General features: G+C 41.0%; 1 protein-coding gene across 1 annotated transcript in view; it reads right to left on the minus strand.

Annotated features, from left to right (window-relative positions):
- Positions 1 to 19,520, minus strand: part of GUCY2F (guanylate cyclase 2F, retinal) — a 94,968-nt gene extending 75,448 nt beyond the window's left edge. Inside the window, exons 1-2 of the mRNA XM_041741930.1 lie at positions 18,791 to 19,520; positions 9,239 to 9,540 (exon numbers count right to left, since the gene is read on the minus strand). Of these exons, the coding sequence (XP_041597864.1) occupies positions 9,239 to 9,540; positions 18,791 to 19,520 (1,032 nt within the window). The remainder of the gene's footprint in view (positions 1 to 9,238; positions 9,541 to 18,790) is intronic.
- Positions 19,521 to 23,223: the final 3,703 nt, after the last annotated feature.

A 23,223-nucleotide genomic window follows, 5' to 3' on the forward strand; every position in this document is an offset into this window, starting at 1 on the left:
GGATAGAGAAACCAAATGGTAATCAAATTCCTGTTGTTAAAGGTACTACTTCCAATAATACATGATCTCAAACCTTGGACTTAGCCAAGAGGCGGCCATTATCCAACCTGTTTGATATGATACTCATAAACACAATACCTTTATTTTTATGGAAGGATTCCTTTATTTCTTAATAGAATGATGTACAAAGACATTTGTAGCCACTGTAAGCTGCAGTCAACCTTTCCTGACAAGTGTCTGCTGGACCCTATCCTGGAATGCTTCAGTACTAACCACATCCCCTGCAGCCTACTATCCCCCTGCCAGGCACCCATATTTAAGGTAACAGAAAGCAATGACTACAGGAGCTTCAGGTCTTCCCTGAGCTTGCTGAGAAATCCAGAGGATTTCCTTTGCTTAGGCAAGTAAGGTTACATTTGGAAAAATTATTCCAAATGTGTGTTCCAGCAATATGCATTTGTAGCCAATAGAATTTCAGTGAAAATAAGCATGGGGAAGACAACAAAAGTAAGGGATGCAGGCACTAAAGCTTTATTTCAGAATCTATTTCAGATGTCAATATTTAAAGTCACAAAGTGATAATCCTTGCCCAATCATCCTGAGACTAAATCAGGAAATTTTCCTTGGCTTCCCACTCCCCAATCTCCCCATTCTGATTTATTGTTCTCTTTTCATGGGCCCTCATAATGCCCTAGCACCTCCTATGTTAGAGGAAAACAATCTAAAAACCCCATTCAAATAAAAGTGTTAGTCACTTAGGAATATTACTTTGAATAAAGCATTGGACATGGGACACGGTGTAATTTTTTAAAAGGCTAATGTGTGGGGACACCTGGGTGGCTCAGCGGTTGAGCGCCTGCCTTCTGCCCAGGGCTTAATCCCGGAGTTCTGGGATCGAGTCCCGATAGGGCTCCCTGCATGGAGCTTGCTTCTCTCTCTCCGCTTGTGTCTCTGCCTCTCTCTCTGTGCCTCTTATGAGTAAACAAATAAAGTCTTTAAAAAAAATAAAGCCTAATGCGTGGTTAAATGGTCAGGTTCTGGTAGCAAATTAGTGTTGGAATCTGCCACTTGCCAGCTGTATTACCTTGGAAAACTTATCTCGAGCCTCAGTTTCATCATCCATAGAGTAGAGATAATAATGCCTGATTTGTAGGCTTGATCTGAGGATCTGATGAGACCATTTATGTTAATTACCTGGTACAGAGTAAGCACTGGATACCTGAGAGCTGCTATTGTTCGTACTTCAGAAGAGAAACACAGAAGTCTAGTAATACCATCCTTGGAAGCAGAGTGGTCAAGTACCTTGTCCCAGTCTTGAATTTGTGAGCAATAGGTAAAAATCCCAATTTTTAAAATATATTTTTTATTGAAGTTCGATTTTCCAACATATAACACCCAGTGCTTATCCCATCAAGTGCCCTCCTCAGTGCCCGTCACCCAGTTACCCCATCCCCCAGCCCGCCTCCTCTTTGTTAGTTTCCCAGACTTAGGAGTCTCTCATGTTTTGTCACCCTCTCTAATTTTTCCCACTCATTTTCTCTCCTTTCCCTTGTAACTCCTTTCACTATTTCTTATATTCCCTGAATGAGTGAAACCATATGATGATTGTCCTCCGATTGACTTATTTCACTCAGTTGTATTTTATTTTATTTTAAGATTTTTTATTTGTAAGTAATCTCTACACTCAAGGTTGGGCCTGAACTCACAACTCCAAGATCAAGAGTTGCACACTCCACTGACTGAGCCAGCCCTTAAAAGTCCCAATTTTAGACTCAGTGTTCTTAGCACCCTGAAATGGTAAAACTTTTGCCTTCATTGAGGGAAAGACTTTATTTCTATTTTGTTCTCCATGATATAACCTGCAGAGTGCATAGCCCATAGTAATAATAAAAAGAACATTAATACGACTAATCATAAACATGTATTAAGGGGTTTTTAAGTGCCAGGCAAGCTCTTTATGAATACTAACTTATCTAATCCCACAATAATTCTATGAGATAGGTCTTATTATTATTCCCAACTTAAAATAATGAAAAGAAGATACAGAGAGCTTAAGTAAATGTACAGCACTCTGCCTTCAAAGCCCATGCTCTTAACTACCGTGTTATATTTGAGCCTAATAAATACTGCTAAATTAATTGACTGTGCTAGACTCACCAATAACTTTTTCTGTAACCTCTTTTTTCCTTCATGGCTTCCTGATTGAGGATAGTGAGATCCAAATTTTTTTCTTCACTCTCCTCCTCCTCTCAAATATCACTCCCAAACAAGGAGAACAAGGAACAGAAACACCAACCCTCCATATTTGTTAGTAATAGAGGATGTCTGTAACTCTGACCCACAGAATAAGATGGAAAGTGGTAACTGATTTAGCAGAATGGGGGGGAGCGACTAAACCCAAGTACCTGAAGAGAGGAATGTTGGTGAGCAACAAGTAGATTTCCCCCTTGAGAATTCCAGAAAGGCTCAGGAATTAAAGGCACCAAGTACTATAGAAGAAGCAGGAGTAAGGCAGAACTTTAAAGAAGGAACAGCTCTTTGAATGTCCCTGTAAGGAGTAGTTAGACATCCGCCATCCCCACCTCTATTGAGAAGAGTCAGATCCCTGCTGGGAACAGGTTAAATCAATTCAGAGCTGGGACACCTAATTCAAAGAAGGTAAAAGTTAGGCATGCCACAAAAAAGAGTGATGAAGTTAAAGTCTTTACACTTAACAATGAGAGTCCCAGTCTCCTTCCCCCAACAAGATTTTTGGAATAGTGACAGCCAGGATTATGATTCCCAAGGAGATGGGAGCATTCTTCCCTGAAGAAAGTGTAGCCCAAGAAGCAAGATCTACAGATGTTGACCAAAAAACTCCAGCTGGCCAGCCAATTTCCCTATGCTGAAACTCATTGTTCAACAAACACACAATGTACATACACCTTCAAATCTGTCTCTTAGACCTTCACTCTTAAATACGGGCAACCAGGATCACGAGAGAAAGCTTCCAAAATGAAGTAGAAAGACCAAAACAAAGTAGCATGAAAATTAGAAACGGAGAAAAACACAGACAGCAGAAAAATACTTCAAAGAAAGTACAATTAAAAAAAAAAGAAAGTACAATAAATATTTTCTGAGAAATAAGAGAAAAAAACTATATTTACAAAACAAAAGCAGGATACCATTAAAACAAAATTGTCAAACCAGGAGGGCACCTGGGGGGCTCAGTAGTTGAGCATCTGCCTTTGGCTCAGGTGGTGATCCTGGGGTCTTGGGATCGAGTCCTGCATCAGGCTTTCTGTGGGGAGCCTGCTTCTCCCTCTGCCTACGTCTCTGCCTCTCTCTCTGTGTCTCTCATGAATAAATAAATAAATCCCTTTTAAAAAAAAAAGAATCGTCAAACCACAAAAACCATCTCTTGGAAATTAATAATGTGATAGAAAAAAATTTAAAAATCGGTAAATGAGAATGCAAAATTGAGAAACTCTTTTAGGAAGAGTAACTTATAACAAAGACATGAATGATACAAGATAAATAATTAGACAAAATCAACCTAGGGGCACCTGGGTGGCTCAGCGGTTGAGCATCTGCCTTTGGCTCAGGGTGCGATCCTGGGGTCTCCAGATCAAGTCCCACACTGGGCTCCCTGCAGGAAGCCTGCTTCTCCCTCTGCCTATGTCTCTGTCTCTCTCTGTTTCTCATGAATAAGTTAAAAAAAATCAACCCAGATAATCCTATAAACAAGTAATAGTATTTCTAGAGAGATCAAAGACAGTACTGATGAGGAAATTATCAAATAAATAATATTCAAACATTTCCCAGATGGAACGAGATTGAAAGGCCCCATAATAGATCCTGCATAATATATGGCAAGGACCAAACATCATCATGAAATTTCCTAACATCAGGAATAACAAGATAGTCTTAAAAGCTTCTGGAGGAGGGGATCCCTGGGTGGCTCAGTAGTTTAGCACCATTCCAAGACATGATCCTGGAGTCTCAGGATCGAGTCCCACATCAGGCTCCCTGCAGGCAGCCTGCTTCTCCCTCTGCCTGTGTCTCTGCCTCTCTCCTTCTGTGTGTGTGTGTGTGTGTGTGTGTGTGTGTGTGTGTGTGTGTCTCACGAGTAAATAAATAAAATCTTTTTAAAAATTATTAAAAAATAAATTTAAAAAAGCTTCTGGGGGAGATGGGGAGGGGCAGAGTGTAAAGAGGTTGCATCAAAGATTCAGGAATAGCAATGGCATTGGAGTTGTCAATGACAACAATGGAAATAAGAGGACAGAATGCCATGTCTTCAAAGTGCTAAGGGAAAATGATTTTATTTTATTTGATTGATTGATTTTAAGTAATCTCTATACCCAGTGTGGGGCTCGAACTCACAACACTGAGATCCAGAGTTGCATGCTCCTCTGACTGAGACAGCCAGGTGCCCAAGAGAAAATGATTTTTTAACCTAGATTTATATGCTCAAACAATCAATCATGAAGATAGAATAATGACTTTCAGACATACAAAATTTCAAAACTTTACCTTCCATGTATCTTTCTCACTAAAGAATGTGCTCCACCAAAACAAGAGTAGACAAAAAAAAAGTCACAAGATTCATGGAATAATGGATTCAGCACAGAGAAAAAAGAGAAAGAGACCTTCCAGGATATTAGAAAGAGACCTTCCAGGATATTAGGGAGATCTTATCATAACAGTTTTGCAGAAGCTTTAGAGAACAATAAATTTATATTGGAACAGGTGGGTGGAAAGCCTCAGAAAAAACAAATGAAATTGATAAGGGGTTTTTACCATATATAAAATTGTTCTGTGAAAATTCTATAGCTCTATCAATGTGGAAAGACTTCGAAATTCAAATTAAGGTAAACAAATTTAAAAACAAAGCAATTATTAATCCCAGTAAAAATCAAATGTTACATGTAGAATGATTTGTTACCACAGTATACTATGTGGATCAGCAATCAATGATATTTAGATAGGTATAATATTAAAAATAAAATATGAATTTAACTAAAAATTGTGACATACCTATAAGGAAGCTTTGAAGGAATATAAGGAAGGATATAAGAGCTAAAGATCCTCAACTATAATTAGAAAGTCAAAAAATAATATCTAAATTGATTAATCAAAGGGCACCTGGGTGGCTCAGTCCATTAAGCGTCTGACTCTTGGTTCTGGCTCAGGTCATGATCTCAGGGTCGTGAAACTGATCCTCAAGTTGGGCTCCACACTGGGCATGGAGTCTGCTAAAGATTCTCTCTCCATGGGGTGCCTGTGTGGTGCAGTTGGTTAAGCATCCGACTCTCGGCTCAAGCCCTGATCTCAGGGTCCTGAGATCAAACTAAGCATCAGGCACCATGCTCAGCACAGAGTCTCCTTAAGACCTTCTCTCCCTCTCCTTCTGGCCCCCCTCTCGCCTTCTCTTTCTCTCTCTCTCTCAAATAATCCTTAAAAAAAAAAAAACAAAAAAAAAGATTTTCTCTCCTTCTCACTCTGCCCCTCCCCATTTTCTCTCTCTCTCAATAAAAAAATAAATAAAATTAATTAATCAAGAGATACCAGAGAGAGAGAGAGACAGACAAGTAGCAGTACAGTATTTAGAAACCCAGAGGTAAATGCCAGAATAAAGAGCTAAAAGGTCAAGAAAGTGGTTGCTTCTGATGAAAGGTAGGAGGGAAGCCTAGGGACTGTTTTGTTGTTGATGCAAACTTTTTAGCACTTCTTAACTTTTAAAACTACATGCTCGTATCACTTTGACAGTCTGGTTTTACTTTTTAAAGAAGTAAAGGCATAAATTAAAAGAGATTGCAAGCCACTGCTATAGGCAATATAGCCTATCTGTAGAAATTTCAACTCCACTGGAAGTTATTGAGCAAGAGAGAAATACAGCCATGTTTTTCATTCATTTGTTTATTCATTTACTAACTGTCTCACTCACAAAAATTTACACCCAATAAGATCAGGAACAAGCAATGCACTAGTAAATATTTAACTCTATGAGAAGGAAAATAGCTCTTCCTTGTATCATTTACCAATTTCTGTGGTGTAAACACTCCCAATGCCTGATTTCTAGCTACCAATATGATGCCACTAAACACAGAATTGGGAAAAGATGCACACAATCAGCTTTTGTAAACTGGCTCCAACACACCACTGACAAGAAACGTGTCTTGTTTACTGTTTTATCTGGAGTTCAATATAATGTATGGCACATGGCAGGTGCTCAGTAAATAATTGTTGATCTGTTGACTGAATAGGGGAAAAACAACAGGAGCCCAGGGACAAGCAAACAATGCACTACATAATTGGATCTAAGAGAATACCATTTGGAATTCTGAAAGCAAAATAATCTTGATAGCTGAAACTATTGAGAGATTTTCTGCCAGTAATCAAAATTTCAAGAATAGGGAGCTGAAAGGAGATTTTAACTAAGATGATAAGTATATGGTCATTCTGGCCCAATGGAAGAAAAAGTGGGAAGAGAGGGAGCTGTGAGCCAGACATTCTGCTAGTTACTTTACATATGTGACTTTGTTCAATCTTTGCAATAATCCTAGAAGATGTTGATCACTAACCCATTTTACAGATGAGAAAACTGAGACTCAAAAAGGACACACAGCTAGTAAGTGGGAACCTGGGATTTAAACCCAAGTGTGTCTAACTCCTTATCATATGCTCATTCTGCTATAACAGCTGCCTTCAAAATTGTAGCAAAATAATTTAGGAAAAAGGAGGTTTTGTTTATCAGAAATGTGAAGATAATTGTCTCATCGTTCTCTCAATCTTTGGTTATGAAGGTATACCTTAGGCAACTGCGAAGTGGGGGTGGAAATGCATCCAAACAAGCTGTTTTATAAGATCTAGATTCTTTGTTTTAGGTCTATTTTCTTGTCTGAAGCAGAGTACAGGCTGCCTAGCAACCAAGATAATGGTGTCTTTTTTTTTCTTGCCTTAATTACCTTATGTTTTCCACAAGCACAAAGAGATTGGATCAAATATTAAGAGTAGAAGGTCTGAGTTTTTTTGTATCAATATATCTGTTCATATATATGCATGTACAACACACACACACACCCCTTTTTCCTTCCCTCAATTTCGTGATTAAAGTAAAAAGACTCAGTGTGTATGTATGTGGTGCCATAACATTGGCTAAAAAGTACAAAAATTCACCATCTCTATGCTTGCCTATAAATACACCAAGCAACTGCTTTGAGCAACCATTCTTAGAAATTTAAGGGATTTTTCCAATTCTTGACCAAACTGACCATTTGTTTTTAAACATGTGTGTGTCTCCTAAAGGAAAGATTTATTATAAATATCTCAGTAGCAATAAAATTCAAAGTCAGCACTGTGAATATCTCTCCTAATCACTATTTGATCAGAACAAGAATCAGCAAAATCTTTGTTATCAATATTTAAACTAAAGTTTTATATGAATCATTTGCTCAGAGGGAGAAGTCTATAGGATAAAGACATTAAAGGGTGGATATAAAGGAGAATATCGTAGAAAATGTGAGTGTTAGATACAATCAGATGCCTGCCTGACAGCCTTCTTCCCTGCTAACATAATCTCAATTCTGTTCATATTTTTCCAGCAGCCATAGGGTCAATCATGATGGTCTTGTTCCTCTTTCTAAATTACTGATTTAGGTATACATAGGAGACATGAATGTGATCAGGAAAGTGTGGAGAGAAGTCTGCTTGAGGAGCTTTTGGAAAAGATTTCCTCACTCTTTAAAAGCACAAGAAAAGGACATTCCCTATTTTTATCTGGAGACAGTTCCACCTATAATATGTGATGGAACTGTGGCAGCTATCGTGGGACTGTGGTAGCCATCATGGGACCATAAGACCAACCAAATCATGATGATAAGATAGCATGCAATGGCTTGTAAAGTGGAAAGATGAGTTGAACCTGGTTCATTGATAACATCATTGAGCTGATAAATTAACTGACCCTCGAGCTCCCATACCTTCAAATTTTGAAAAAAAAATTATTTGGGCCATTGTGTGTTGAACTCGCAGCCAGAAGCATCATAACTGATACAGTAGCTAGCAAATGCTAGAACTTTTACTCCTACTTGCATGTTAAAATAAATACTTCTAAAAATCACTGCCTTCTTCTATATCTGGCCTCCAACTTATAAAAAACCCCTCTGTATTTTTTCAAATTTAACTTATCTTTGGCCTCCCCGCCTTCCTCCCATATCCCTTGTCTTCTTTGTATGTTTCCTCTTTTTGTCTTTGCTCTCCATTCCTTTCTCTGCTTTCTTCCCCTCCCCACTCCTTTATCTTCCTCCAGTCCTTAAGTGTCTGTGATTTGAATCTGAAATATGTTTATACATATATTCCACTTAAACACATGTAAATAGCATATCTTGCATATTGGGATGGAGGAATTCTTCCCCATTCCAAATGATTCCTTTCATACAGAGATAGCTCTACTAGCAAAAAACAAAAACAAAACAAAACAAAAAACAAACAAACAAAAAAAAACAAAAAAACACCCTGACCTCTCTTCACCCCCTTACTGATTCTTTCCCACAAAGAAGGAGTGACTTAACCTGACAGGTTAATTCGGAAGGAAAACTAAGCCTGTGTAGCCCAGCCCCTCCTAACTTCTCTTTCTTGGGAGCCAGCTACCTACAGGAAACACATACTCCCCTATGTTCCTCCAGGCTGTATATTTTACAGAAGGCATGCCCTCATGGTGCCAGAATATGGTCATCCTGCAACGCTGTTGACTAGGTGGAGAAGTCTGGGTGATCCTCAGTTTCAGCATTGGGAAGCTCAAATGCCAACAAACAGAAGCCGCATTCTCTAATACTGCTATCATCAATAATAAAGTTAATATAGTCTCATAACACCAGCTGTCTTTTATTTTGAAGAGATTTAGAACTATTCAAACTAGGTGAACTTGGGTCAGCAATTAGACTTCTTTTCTCTAGCCCCTTTGAACAGCACTACTATATATAAAAGCTTTGTTTCTCTGTTCTTAAATATATTTTATTTATCCTTCATGGCTACATGCTGTCATTGTAGGTGGCTTGACAGTAAAAAGAAATTCTTCAACAATGTGTCTTTGTTTTATAAATGTTTCCTGCAAACAAAAGGTGTTTTTAATTTGTGTGTGGCTGTCTGCTCTTGATTGGGTTGCCTATGGAATAGAGGCTCTTCATAGGAACAATATTGACCTTCCTGATTTTTGAGGGTCTCCGTTTATGGTAACTTGTAAATCTTCACTTACTTGATCTAACTCCAGCTTCTCAGGAATTTCATGTCTATCTGCTGCCTCAGTATAAGCTTGATAGAAGGTCTTTTCTTGTGACTCCACTGTAATGGTCAACACAGCATCATAGGCTTCACGGAGCTTTGGGTTGTTCCTCAGGACCTGGTAGGGGGTATGCTTATAAGGTAAACTGTAGAGCAGGGCATCATAAGGAACAAAGACATAGGTTCCATCAGTCATTTTCAGATCATGAGCCCATTCCAAGAGATGCGTCTGAGTCTCTCCCCCAATCAAGGCCGAATGCATACACATGATGATTACTGAAACCAACAAAGCAGGGAGGTTATGGTAGTATATGTTAGTAAAATAGAATTCCAAAAACCACAGATTGGGAGAAATAAATAAATGTGTTATAACCAATTGGTAAATTATTTTTATCTTATTCCTCTGAGATGATCAAGATGTTGAAGCCCCGAGCTAAGGTTGAGGGATGTTCAGGGACTCTGGATTAGGCATAAGGACAAAACAGACATGTCTACAACCTGCCGAGCCTAATACTAGACAGCAGCAAGAAAAAATTTAGCAAATGGGAGGTAGCATAATGAAGAGGCTTTGGGATTGGAAGATTCAGGTTTATATATTAGCATCACTAGTTATTGTTAGCTGTATACCCTTAGGTAAATCACTTTACCTCTCTCTGCCTCGTTTATAAAATGGAGATCATAAATATATACTTTGTGGGGTGGTAGTGATGATTGAAGGAGCAATTCGTATAATGGGGTTAGCACACAGCACTCAAAAAATAGTAGCTATTCTTATACCTAAGAATAAAAAGGCTAGAGGGAGAAGATGGGAGACATTCTCACCATTGCTATTTATTGTCCAGCTCAGCAAACATACATCCCAATAAATTTTGCACAACTGTGCCCACCCTTACCATGGCCATTATAGACAATGAATGATACTAGCTCACATTCACCTCTAAATACTAATGATACTGTGGGTGATATGATCAACTTCTAAAAATCTAACTTCTCTATAATTGGAATTACTTTGCATTCTATTTAATTCTTCCTAGGCTTATGAAACTATGTTGTTTGGCAAGGATATGCTAGAATAGAATGGATTAGAGGAGGCCACGGTTGAAGAATGACAGCAAGATCATGAGACTGAAAGTCTTCTATCCAATTTCCCCCTTGGCATGCTAAATGAGTTTAGTTTAAACCCACTTGTGCTTCAGTGCCCACATCTTTCAAATGTAGATTCCAAAGCATTTCACAGGTACATTGAATAGTTTAATTAGATAATGCCTGGCAAGTATTCTGAGCTCCTTGAAGAAAGGCAAAGGTCCTATTGCTATTGGTAAATATTAATTATATGTGCTTACAGGGAACCTTTAATCTCAGGAACTGAGTATGCTTAACTACGTTCAGTGACTGGTCTTTGGCATTTACATATTTCTTCATTTTCAAAAACCTTTTGACACTGGATAAATACTCCCAGAAACTATCCCCTTTGACCTAGAGCTGACACCTTTCAGTTTTTTAAGGAGTAACTAGCAAGTTATCAAGATGATTTAAATTAAACACACACAAATACAGCATAATGTGAGTTTTCAAATAACCATTAGTGCCTTCAATATAATCGACCCAAAAGGTTTTGCCTGTATTCTGATCCTTAAATCTTCCTTTAGATACTGTAGGATATCTTTGGAGCTAGTTTATGAGCCACAGGAGGAATTCAGTCTCCTTTGTGCATAATTACACATTATATAATGGGGAAATGGAGTGCCAGAGAGGTTTGACAAGGCAAGAGCTGGATTCAGAAGGAAAAATAAGAACCAAAGACATCGAACTCCCTAAATTTGGTTACACTATTAAACGTGAATTGGTTTGGGCAAATTAGTCCAGTAACAGATCCACTGAGGGAGAGAAATGAGTTATGTGTGGTGTTTCCGTTAGTTGGTCAGTTTGTCCACCAGGATCCTTAGCAAATAAGTCCATATTGGTATCTTTCTTTGACAAAAACAGAGATTAGTTGACTTGACCAAGATTACCCAACAGAGATAAAATTGTATTTACTATCTTTCAAGGAATATTAAAATTATTTCATTAGATGGAATATGTTAAATGGAATTAAGTGCTTTATGTTGGTTGAAATACCGCAAATACTTTAACATACATTATGTGTAGTGGGAGCCATGGTGTACCACCCAGATGTACATTTGACGACGGAAGCAGTCATTCTCCTAGTTGCTGGTGTGTGTGTGGGGGAGGGGGGGCTGCAGCTGGTGTTAGGAGAGGATAGCTAACACCTCTCTAAGAATTGCCCTCAGCTGAAGAGAGCCACCACTCATAAGGTCACACTTCTCAGAAGTGTGCTGGAGCTGGCTGGTGCTAGTTCACAAGAGCCTGGAGTTAAATTTTCAGGGATTTATGTGTGCTAGTCAGTGTCAGACTTATAGCTTGAAATTGGGTATGGTGGGAGTGATTATGGAAATCACTCCATGAAAATCAGCAAACATTACAAATCAGGGGTATGTTCCCCTGACAAGCCGGCTATTAAACAATTATTATCACATTGTACCCCTTTCTTGGCATCAGTTTGTACCCAATGACCAGTCAAGTACTGTGTCTTATTTATCTCTGGATCCTGGTACATATTATGAACCCAATGAACATTGTTTAAATGAATGTCTGGTTGTACACTTGGGTATCTTTTGTGGGTTCCTTGAGATGTGAAGCATGGGCATATTTGGATTATTAGTATGAAGGAAAAAGTTGAAGCAATATTTACTGAGCAGGTAAATTCTACCATATTTTCCTTAATGCTTAGTGTCATTAACTATGCTCAAGACCTTGCCCTCAACCTTAATCTTGCCTTGTAATTTTTCTCTCCTTGGCCCATACTAAGGATATTTTAGACAAAGAGTCAGAATGTTCAAACTGGAAAGAATCTGTGAGACCTACTAGTTCCTTTCATTCCTCTATTATTTGATAGATGAGCAAATGTAAGCCTTGAGAGGGTCTGATCACAGGCTCCCTCATTTTTTGCATGGCAAGACCTCACCATTGAACATGACTAAAGTAGGAAGCAGATATGCTGAATTGAAAAAAACAGTATCTTAATTTAATAGATTGAATGCTTTGTGAACAGAGATTTGTGGATGCATCTGTTCTACATGATGATTTTACTAAATAGCTTTATTATCTCAAAATTACATTCATTAAAATGGTATTTTTACCTGTAAGTTGTTGTCAGGAAAGGATTAGTGGACAAGGCCTGGGTCATTGGGTGATCATTGAAGAATACTAATTTGTAAGTTTCCATCCTGATTGTTAATAGTCAGCCACTCTCTAGCCAAAACAAGGATCAGGAGATACATCCTCCTGAGATCCCATCTCACCACAGTATGATACTAGCATTTTTTCTGAGCTTCCTGAACCCCACTCAAGATATCCAGCAGCTATGTCTTCATACTGTGGTACCCACTAGGGCAGGCTGTCCAGGACCTTCTCTTTCACCTTCAACACCAGCAGCTAAAAACATCATGAACCTCCACCAGAAGTCTATTACTAAGTTGCTCAACTCTTTCCCTTCTTATATTGAAATAGTCTGTCTGATAGTTCCTTGAGATAGAGGAATTGTGTCTCTTAGAAGGCAAAGTTTATTTTTTTCTTTCTTGCAGATTACTGTCTATAGAATCCTTAGTGGAGGAAACTGAGCCCAGTCTCACATCTAAGTCCTTAGGAGTCACATTCATACTAAGAGCCCACAGTATTGCTCCCAGTCCATAAAAACAAAACCCCCCTCACCCCACATTCTACTGTTCTTTATCTTCATTTTAACCCTTTTGTGTCATCTCCTATCACTGAAATTTATTTTAACATATTATGTTTTAACAAATGTTGAGAGGGGGGGAAGGTACATGGGCCAGAGGGAGGGGGTGGCATGCTCTGTGATTTATCCCAAGTCTCACATTCCCCCAGGATTCAGCCATCTGGCCATACTGTGAAAGAAGTACATCCAGACCCTCTTCCTGTCAGCTTTCTTCTAGGCAGTCTATAAAATGAATGCATAGGAAGAGGGTGGGAGACTCTGGAATCTGCATGTTTCCCAGCTCTGCCCTACAGTGTGTGATTCGGTACAGGAGGCCTTCAAAGCACAATGTAAGAACACTGCACCGAGGTGATGTGTGACTGTTTTTATCAGCTGAGGATATCCTCTGTCCCCCAACACACATTTTTGGCTTTAAGTCCAGAGACCACCACTGCCTTACCTGCCACCTGTGTTGAACCGGTGCAAGTAGCTCAGTACGATGTCAGACACACATTTCATTTAATGGCCATTCCACCTACATCAGATTGTGTTTTCTCATACCCAATAAGACTGGTACTACGAGTGCATTTATTGCCTTCACATTGCTGCCCATCTTGAGATAAGTTTTTAATATTTCGCCACACCTTGCAACATATATTTTCTTTGACTTTTTAAAACTGCTATACAGAGAAGGCCTCTTAAATGCTGGAAGTCTAGATGCTGGAAGCCTCTTTAGAGATTTCTTCTTGTGCAGGGTCTTCAATAATTTTATCATTACCCATTGAACCCATTCATGAAAGTGGGTTATCTTTGACCATTTACATCGACTTATACTTATCTCTACCAAATTCTATACCAAATTCCCTATCGACACAAAGGCTCTTAGCCATAGTATTATGTCATTGTTGTTACTACTGTAGGAAAAGAAGGCCATCACCAGCTACCTCCAGGTGCTTAAAAGAATTTCATCAGTGGGCCCAACAATTAAGAAAAAAATGGAAGAGCTGAATTATACACCTACATGGCACACACGATCTTAAGTGAGTATGCTTTAAGGACATATCTCAGGTAGGCAGGAGGCAGTAGAGTATAAGTCTTTCACTTGACCCAGTGGTTCTCAAAGAATGATGCCTAGACCAGCAGCATCAGCACCACTGTGAACTGGTTAAAAATGCAAATTCTGGGACTCTTCCCCAGCCTTCCTCCCTGAAGGAGAAACTCTGCAGAAGGAACCCCACAACCTGTGTTTTAACAAGCCCCAAAGTTTGAGAGGCATTGTTTAGACCAACCGGAGCATATAGCCTGACTTTCCCATTCACTAGCTGTGTGACATTAGGCAAGCTCTTTAACCTCTTCTGGTTTCTATAGTCTCATCCATAAAGTGTGTTATTTTTTTAAAGATTTTATTTATTTATTCATAGAGATGCAGAGAGAGAGGCAGAGGGAGAAACAGGCTCCATGCAGGGAGCCTGATGTGGGACTGGATCCAGGGTCTCCAGGATCACGCCCTGGGCTGCAGGCGGCGCTAAACCGCTGCGCCACCGGGGCTGCCCAATAAAGTGTGTTAGATAATAATACAGGGATATTGCAAGAATGGAATGAGATGGTCTATACAAAGCCCTTGCAAAATGACTAGGACACAATACACTCTCAGCAAATATTAGCTATTACTACCAATGTTGCTGGGTTTGTTTGTTTGTTTGTTTGTTTTGGTCTTTTTTATGTATAATAATCTCCAATAGATGGGAAGAGGCTAGCCAGATCCCCAGCAATAACATCATAATAAGCTTTTTAATTTCGAACAAACGAAGACCATTCTGTGTCCTATTTACTAAATATCATATTGTAATGAAGCATTCCCAATTTGAAAGGATTTAAAGGCGTCCCCATGGCTCAACAGCCTGGTAAACCCAAATGGAAAAGTTTTCACAAATCAGCCAAGCATTGATAGGCAAAAAGGTGAGGAGAGGAGTGGAGGGCTTGAAATAGCCATTTGAAAAGTTCCCCAAAGAGCTTTTTAGTGAGGCCTCCTTCTAGCCTTTGTGAGATTAAGCAAAAAACAAAAACAAAAACAAAACTCTTCTGGGTCATTGCAACCGCACAGGTGCTCCGCCTGGTGAGTGAGTGCTCTTTTATGCCAGGGGATCCAAATCTCCATCAGGGCTAATGGTCTAAGTAGAGAATGAACTGGATTTTGGCCCTCATGCCCACTCAGCTTGATCCCCTTGGGCCAGCCACAACCTCTATAAGCACAACTGTAAATTGAGGACCTTTGTCTTCGATTACTATCTATATTATTTGACTTTGTCAGAAACAAAGATTATTGGTAATTGCTTCTGAAGCTTCAAGGAAAATGAACAAGAAAGGCTGAAACCCCCCCTTCTCTGGGACTTCATTTACTCCATTGTCTGTCATTAATAAAGGCCTACACCTACCTCCTTGTTATGTGAGACTCACAGGTGTTGTACAACTTGAAAGGAAATACCTATCTTTTGGGTAATCCTGGATTAAATGAGATTATCTATATGCAAATACTTTGTAAACTGTAGAGAGCTGTTCACATGTAAAGTGGTATTATGGTTGCTCTCATTGTCTCTATGGCAGCATCTAGTAACACCCCTGCTGTTTCCCCTCCAAAGAGCCCACAGCTATTATTATTGTTATTATTATTATCATCTTTACTACTACATGTTATCAACGCCTCAGTATCCTGAAAGAACAATTTAGACGTGATTCTGAGAGAGACGTTTCTTCGGACTCCAGTGAGGTGCCAGCGATGCTTCTTCATTGGAAATCTAAATTTACAGAAAGGACAAGCGACCCACCAACCAGAAGTAGATAAACCTCCTCTCCCTTTCATCCTAACATCTACTCCTCACTACCACCACCACCTGGGGCTGGGACCACTGTTATTGTGAGCAGGCTGGACAAAACCAATCTTTCAACTATTTTTTTTTTTATTACTGCCAGATATTGCTGGGCCTTTCTGAAGGAAGGAATCCATTTCCACCATATTTTGTACATTACCAAGAGTCCTTCTCTGAAGGTTCAGCCAGGGACCCACAGTATAAGAAGTAGCCTCACAGCCAGCGGAATAGGGAAGAGGCTGGGCTGGGCTGAGCTCACACAAAAAGCTTAGTGCCTTTTAATCAAGAGAGATAACAGCCAGGAATACTTGAGCAGTCTCCATCCACCCGGAGAAGAGGGGCTAGAAAATCAGAGATTTGATCTGGTATGTGCTGTGCTTGGTGTGTTGTTAACCTTCCTTACCACCCTATTGCCTCAGTTCCTACTCACTGGCCTCTGGCTCTGTTTTTCACCAGATCTCCCACTTGCTTGATGGGATAAAAAATGTGCCCCTTACCCCCAGGCCACTCAGTTCGAGTCCTGATAGTCTGTTTATGTTCATGCTCTGAATCCTGCCTCTCATGCTTGCACTGGCTGAGACACTGCTCTCACTAGCTTACTTTGACTCACCCCCATTCCACAACTCCCACTGTCACACCCTACCCACTGCTTCAGTGAGCCCTCAGGTGCCAACAGCTGGCTGTACCAGATCCAAGTCCCACACATCTTTGGCTACGCCACACTGGCAGAGGTCATACTGAGGCCACATCCCAACTGATGGCTCAGTTTCCCTGCTCCCCAGCCCCAGCCCCATTCTGTCTCCTGTCAATGAGGTCCCAGCATGCCTCATCTGAGTCTGCCTATGTTTTGTCAGAAACCAGAGGCAAAATCCTGCAGTGCAGAGCCTTGTCCTCGTTCCCTTTTATCGCCCTGAGTCCCTACTTCATTTCCTACCCAGAGTCTGCCTCTCCTCAATAACCACAGACCTTCCTCTCTAGGCTTTTCCTTCTCCAATCTTAAAACTCCCATTCCTTTAATGTGCCGGTGCATAGTGTTCTTTTTTTTTTTTTTTTCGGTGCATAGTGTTCTAAAGAAGACAATCTGATTAAACCAAGTTATATTAAGACAGAAATGACTGGCAACCTAAAGTCAGGACCATTGATTTGCATTTTCATTAACTTAAAGCAGGGGTTCCTAACCCTGGCTACATTTTTATAGGCACCTGGAAAGCTATTTGAAAGATCTCTGCTGGGGCCTCACTGCAGACCACCAGAGTCTCCACAGGTGGCATCCTGGCACCGGTCATTTTGAAAAAGTGTCCAAGTACTTCTAGTATGCCATCAGAGTGAGAACCATCGACCCAAAGGAATGAATCTTGAATAGTGGGTCAATGATATGTACATCTGATACCTCTCTGACTCGGACGACTTGTGTGTGGCAAGCACTCAGTCCTAACTTCACTCAGTCTGATGTCCAAAGTGCTTCAGAGCCTGGATTTATTTAACATTTCATGGTAGAGGCCAAGCTGTCATTTCAAAGAGTATACTATTTAGAATGGGTGGAATGGGAAACACTCACTGAACTGTAAGCTCGCAGGAGACATGGGGCTTCATGAAGATTTGTGACATATTATAAAATTACGATATTAAATCTGTTAGCCTGTTTCTGGCATGACTCCCCCCTGGAAATGGTTTTATATCTTTAAAAATAATTATGTGCTCTGCTTTGAAAGTATCAAGCTCTATTATGAAGTAATCAGAGCCCCACTGATTGCTTAACATTATAGGATCTTGTAGACTGGAGCTGGAAGCAGACTACTGTAGTTCTGGGAATGAAACCTTCTTGTCCTCATCTTCCCATAAGGATCATAATGAAGGTCCAATACTGGTGACCTTTGAAACTTAAAATGGGCTTCTGTTTACAGGCCAGGCTAAACGGGACCATTCTCTAACAAACCCATTGTTATGTTAAGGAAATGACTGGGACCAGGACTAATCCTAGCAGTAATCAATTTGAGGAGTAGTTTCTGAGCTGGCCAGTCTCAAGTGGTGCAAAGGGGAAATGAACAGTGTTCCACAAATCTCTGCCACTTTCCAGAAAAAAAAAAAAACGTAAAGTGGAGATTTAAAACACTGGAATAGAAAATATCAAAACTGTGCCACGAGGACTTGCTGTAAGAGTGAGTAAGAGACATCTGATTCAAGAGGACCAGTAAGGGCTCCTCTTCCCCCAAACCTACCCAGCTAGCTCTGGTGGTGGAAGCTTTGCCGGGTCAGTCCTTTGCTTCACGCTCTGTCCATTGCCTCTGCAAGAATCACCTTTGAGCGTCAACCTTCTCATGGGAAGGGAGAGGTAAAAATCTGGGCATTCTCCACATTTTACTATGCTTTTATCGATCAGCTAAGGCCCTCTGAATCAGCTAGCTGTGTGTTGCAAAGAGATAAGCCCTATTTTGGGGGCGGGGGTAAGAGGACAGAAGGGATGTATATTTTGGAGTCCAGAGAAGACAGGTTCCAAGTGAAATGTGATGAAGCAGGTGACAAGAACGGACCAAAAGGGAGCCAGAAGAGAACCCCGCTTTGGCTGATCTGAAACTACTGGGGTCCTACAGGCGAGAAGGGTGCGTGGCTACAGTTGCTCTTGATGCTGCGTGTAGGCACTGAAATCCAAGGGCATCTTAACTGCCAAGTTCTTTGTACTTGTATTTCGTTCATAAAATAGGCTCTCTTGAAGCCAGATGGTCTTCGAGGCTGAGTGGGAGTGAAAGAGGGCAGATGCATGAAAACCTGGGGGGGGGGGGGGGGTGCTCTCCTAGGGTGGAAGGGTAGGAAACCTTTTGGAGATCGTTATTTTTTTTTTCCTCCCGAAACCACATTTAAACCTCAGCGGGGAGAAAGCACTCACTGCGAATTCTGTCAGCCTGGCGAATCTGTTGCAGAGCTTTCCGCATGCTCTGGCTGTCTTGTCCCGTGGTCAGGACGACCCCTACAGGCAGGCCACGGCTCTGAAGGGCACTTGCAACTCGGTTGGCGGTGTGCACCCAAATGTCTTCATCTGAGGAAATGACTCCAGCATGTGCCCACTGGAAATATTTCATGACAGTTACCAGCACACGGATGGGAGAAGGGAGCGTCCGAGAAAAGGTCGGGTAGCTGTTTTTATTGTCTAATTCGTAATTCACACAAGCCCAGGAGAAAATCCCTTTGTTCCAGCTGTTTCCCAGGAGCGAGGCTGCCTCACAGTAGCCAGGATTGGCAGGGCCAATAAATCCTGAGGCCATCTGGTGGTGAGAAATGAAACTGGCAAGGGCTCTGGCAGTCTGGCAGTCTTCATTGAGAATCACATATTCCAAAGAGTAACCCGAGTCAAATGATGGGTCCCTGTTGACCCGCTCAATGGCTAATCGAGCAGCGACCTCAGGCAGAGCCTTTGAGAACAAAGGATCACAAGCCCAAGGGCCCACAACCCCTATCTTGTAAGGGGGCGCCCACACCTGCTGAGGGATGGACGTGAGGGCCAGGAGGTACAGGAACTGCAGGAACTTGCAGGCTGCAAGGCCACGGGGTCTTCGCTGTCTTCTGGGAGCCGCAAGCCAGAGCATAAGGTGAGAAAAAGGCCAGGATCCCAAAAACATAGCCCTCCTGCTTCTAGTAAGCTAGCGAAGAAATGTTGGAAGGTTAGTCTGCTTTACTGAGATGGACAGTGGTGTTTCCAAATGCCTGCCAGAGGGAAAAATTCATTACTTGCATTATTCCTGAAGCTTCTGGAAAGACTGCTTATCAAAGAATGGCAAAAGAATGGCAATACCCAAACTGAAAATCTTTTTCCCCTACCCTGACCCAGACTCCTCTTCTTCACATACTGCCTGGGTGGACTCCTCATCTCAATAGATGGCACCTCCATCCACTGTTCGCCCACTTGCTCCAGTCAGAAACCTGGTAGTCAGCTGAGATTCTTCCTTCATCTCTAGCCCTACATTCGATCTATCACTGAGTCATGTTGATTCAACTTCAGCAATAGCTACCCTCCTCACAGCATTGTAAGGATTACATGGATAAACATACAGCAAGTGCTTACAACAGGGTCTTGCATTGTATTAGTGATATTATTATCATTATGATATTTTAAAATTTGTTCATTTTTCTCTACCACAATGCTTCTTGGAGAGAGACACAGATATAAACAAATAATGGCAATGCAGAGTAAAAAAATAGTATGATTAAAGTAGCTCAGCAGAGGAAGATAGAGAGCATCACCCAAACACTGATTTCATGGGAGGTAAGGAGGGACAAGAAGGGACTGTCTCTCTAACTTGAATATTGAAAGAAAGATAGCTAGGTAAATGGGGTTATGAGGGACTTGGTGCTAAGTGCCTTCTAGATGGAAGGAACAGTATACAGTAATATCCAGGGGTTTTTTTTATAAATGTTTTTATTTTTTAAAAATTATTTATTGATTGATTGATTTGAGAGAGAAATAGAGAGAGCATGAACAGGGGGAAGGGCAAAGGGAGAGGGACAAGCAGACACCTCACTGAGTGCAGAGCCCGACTGGGGGCTCGATCCCAGGACACTGAGATCATGACCTGAGCCAAAGTCAGACACTTAACTGGCTGAGCCACCCAGGCACCCCTGAAAATTGTTTTTATTTTTATTTTTTTTAAATTTTTATTTATTTATGATAGTCACAGAGAGAGAGAGAGAGGCAGAGACACAGGTGGAGGAAGAAGCAGGCCCCATGCACCGGGAGCCCGATGTGGGATTCGATCCCGGGTCTCCAGGATCGCGCCCTGGGCCAAAGGCAGGCGCCAAACCGCTGCGCCACCCAGGGATCCCCTGAAAATTGTTTTTAAAGAAGAGGATAGGGCAGCCCAGATGGCTGAGCGGTTTAGCACTGCCTTTGGCTCAGGGCGTGATCCTGGAGACCTGGGATCGAGTCCCACGTTGGGCTCCCTGCATGGAGCCTGCTTCTCCCTCTGCCTGTGTCTCTGCCTCTCTCTCTCTCTCTCTCTCTCTCTCTCTCTCTCTCTCTGTCTCTGATGAATAAATAAATAAAATCTTTTTAAAAAGAACTTCATTAAAGAAGAGGATATGTTAGAGTCTCAGAATTCCAAGGCATTTGTTCTGCTCAGATCTATGATGTCAGCTAAGGCAAGGGCCAGGTCACCAAGAGTCCTATATGCCATTCATAGGTTTTTCAGTTTAATCCAGTAGAAAATAGTTTTAAGCAGAGAAATGGCATAATCAGATTTCCATTTTTTAAAGAAATGATTTATTTTGATTTATTTTTTAAGATTTTACTTATTTATTTGAAAGAGTAAGAGAGCACAAGCAGAGGGAGCTGCAGGACATGGAGAAGCAGGCTCCCCACAGAGCAGGGAGCCCAACGTGGGACACGATCCCAGGACCCTGAGATTACGACCTGAGCTGAAGGCAGATACTTTACCGACTGAGCCACCCAGGCACCCCAGATTTCCATTTTTATTGTTTTATTAAGATTTTATTTATTTATTCGTGAGAGACCACAGAGAGAGGCAGAGACACAGGCAGAGGGAGAAGCAGGCTCCATGCAGGGAGCCCGACATGGGACTCGATCCCAGGTCTCCAGAATCATGCCCCCTGCTGAAGGCAGCGCTAAACCGCTGAGCCACCCGGGTTGCCCAGATTTCCATTTTTAAAAGATTGCTCAAGTAGCAGTGTGGCCAACAGATTGGAAGGGGTAAGACTGGAGGCAGAGAAACCAGGTTAGAAGCTGTTGTAGTAATTCCATATGAGAAATGATGTCTGAACAAGGGAGCAGTTGTGAAGATGAAGAATGGAGATGAAGTCCACCCAGATTAGAAAATATCAATGAGATTAAGAAAGTAGAACCAACAACAATTTGGCAACTGACAAGATGGAGAAGGGAAGGAGAAAAAGGACTCCAGGATGATTTTGAGCTTTTCAGACCTAGACAACTGGGTTAGAAAATGATACAGGTCTCCAAGATAGGGAACACTGCAGGAGGAGTGGGGAGATATAATGCATTCCATTAGACATGATGAACTGGTCATGCCTGTAGAATATTCAAGTGCTATGTCCAGTGAGCAATTTGACACACTGGATCTCATCATAGAAAGCTGAGCTAGAGATAAAAATTTGAGTATAATCAATTGATAGAGGATAATTGAAGACATGTAGAAGATTGACAAAGAGTTGTGAAGTAGAGAAAGAAGAGAGGACAAAATTCTGAGAATCCACATCACTTAAAGGTCAGGCAGAGAGAAAGGAGGTAATAATGAAAACTTACATGACAAGTCCAGGGAAGTAGCAAAATCCAAGAGATGGGGTGGTATCTTACAATCCAAGGAAGATGAAGCTTGGAGGATGAATAGTGTTTATCACATCTCCCACTCTACTGAGAAGTCAACTAAACATTGGATTTGGACTCAGAGTAAGGCTGCCAGTTAAGGGACCACAGTGAGTCAAAAACAAGGATTAATGAAGTGGAGTCAGTAAATGTAGAGAACTCTTTCAAGGTGATGCATGCATAAGCCTTTCTCTATTTTGCCCTTGCCTTTATACCCCCATCTCCTACTGTTTTCACCTGATGCTACAGTACATTTCTTGGAGTTCTATAGACATATATCACATAGCCTGTGAAGCATAGGATCTGGAAAATGTCATTCCTTCTGCCTGGAATTCCCTCCTCCCTCCTCTCACACTCTACTTCTGGGTTCTTATGAACTTTACCTTCAAAAACCAACTGAAGTGTTTCCTCCTCTATGCAGCCTGAGTTAACACCCTCAGATTGAGTTCATTGTTTTTTCCATCTTTGCCTCATACTTATACTCATTAGGGAAGGTGTCAATATGATTTATAAACTGCCCCTATTTCTGGTGTATATTATGATATGGATACTGTTCGATATCTCTATATGTACAGGACCTCATACTTTCAACCACAAAGGATGAGCAATAATGAGGGCAACTCCCTATGGGGAACAGAGCCCACTGGATTGGGAGCTCCTAGAGGTCTTCTTCATAGTCCCAATGCCTAGCCAAGTTACCAAGATAGTAGCTATCAGATAAATGTTGGTGAAATGAACGAATAACAGAGTAAGGTTGATCCAAAGTCAGAAATAACTTCTCCAGACCTAAGAAGAAGAATTAATAGCTTGAGGGAGATGTTAATAAAGAAAATCCTTAGTGAATTTTTAATTTCTAATCAAAGATCAAAATAATGGAATGGCTCTCTTCAGGGCTGATAATCAGTGCAGGTGGGTACCAGTCAAACTCAAACTGGTTGTTTATTACGGGCAACAAACCTGCCTCTGCCAGGCCTGTTGGTTGTTATCTT

The sequence above is a fragment of the Vulpes lagopus genome, chromosome X, assembly GCF_018345385.1.
Source record: "Vulpes lagopus strain Blue_001 chromosome X, ASM1834538v1, whole genome shotgun sequence".
In the NCBI taxonomy this organism is placed as follows: Eukaryota; Metazoa; Chordata; class Mammalia; order Carnivora; family Canidae; genus Vulpes; species Vulpes lagopus.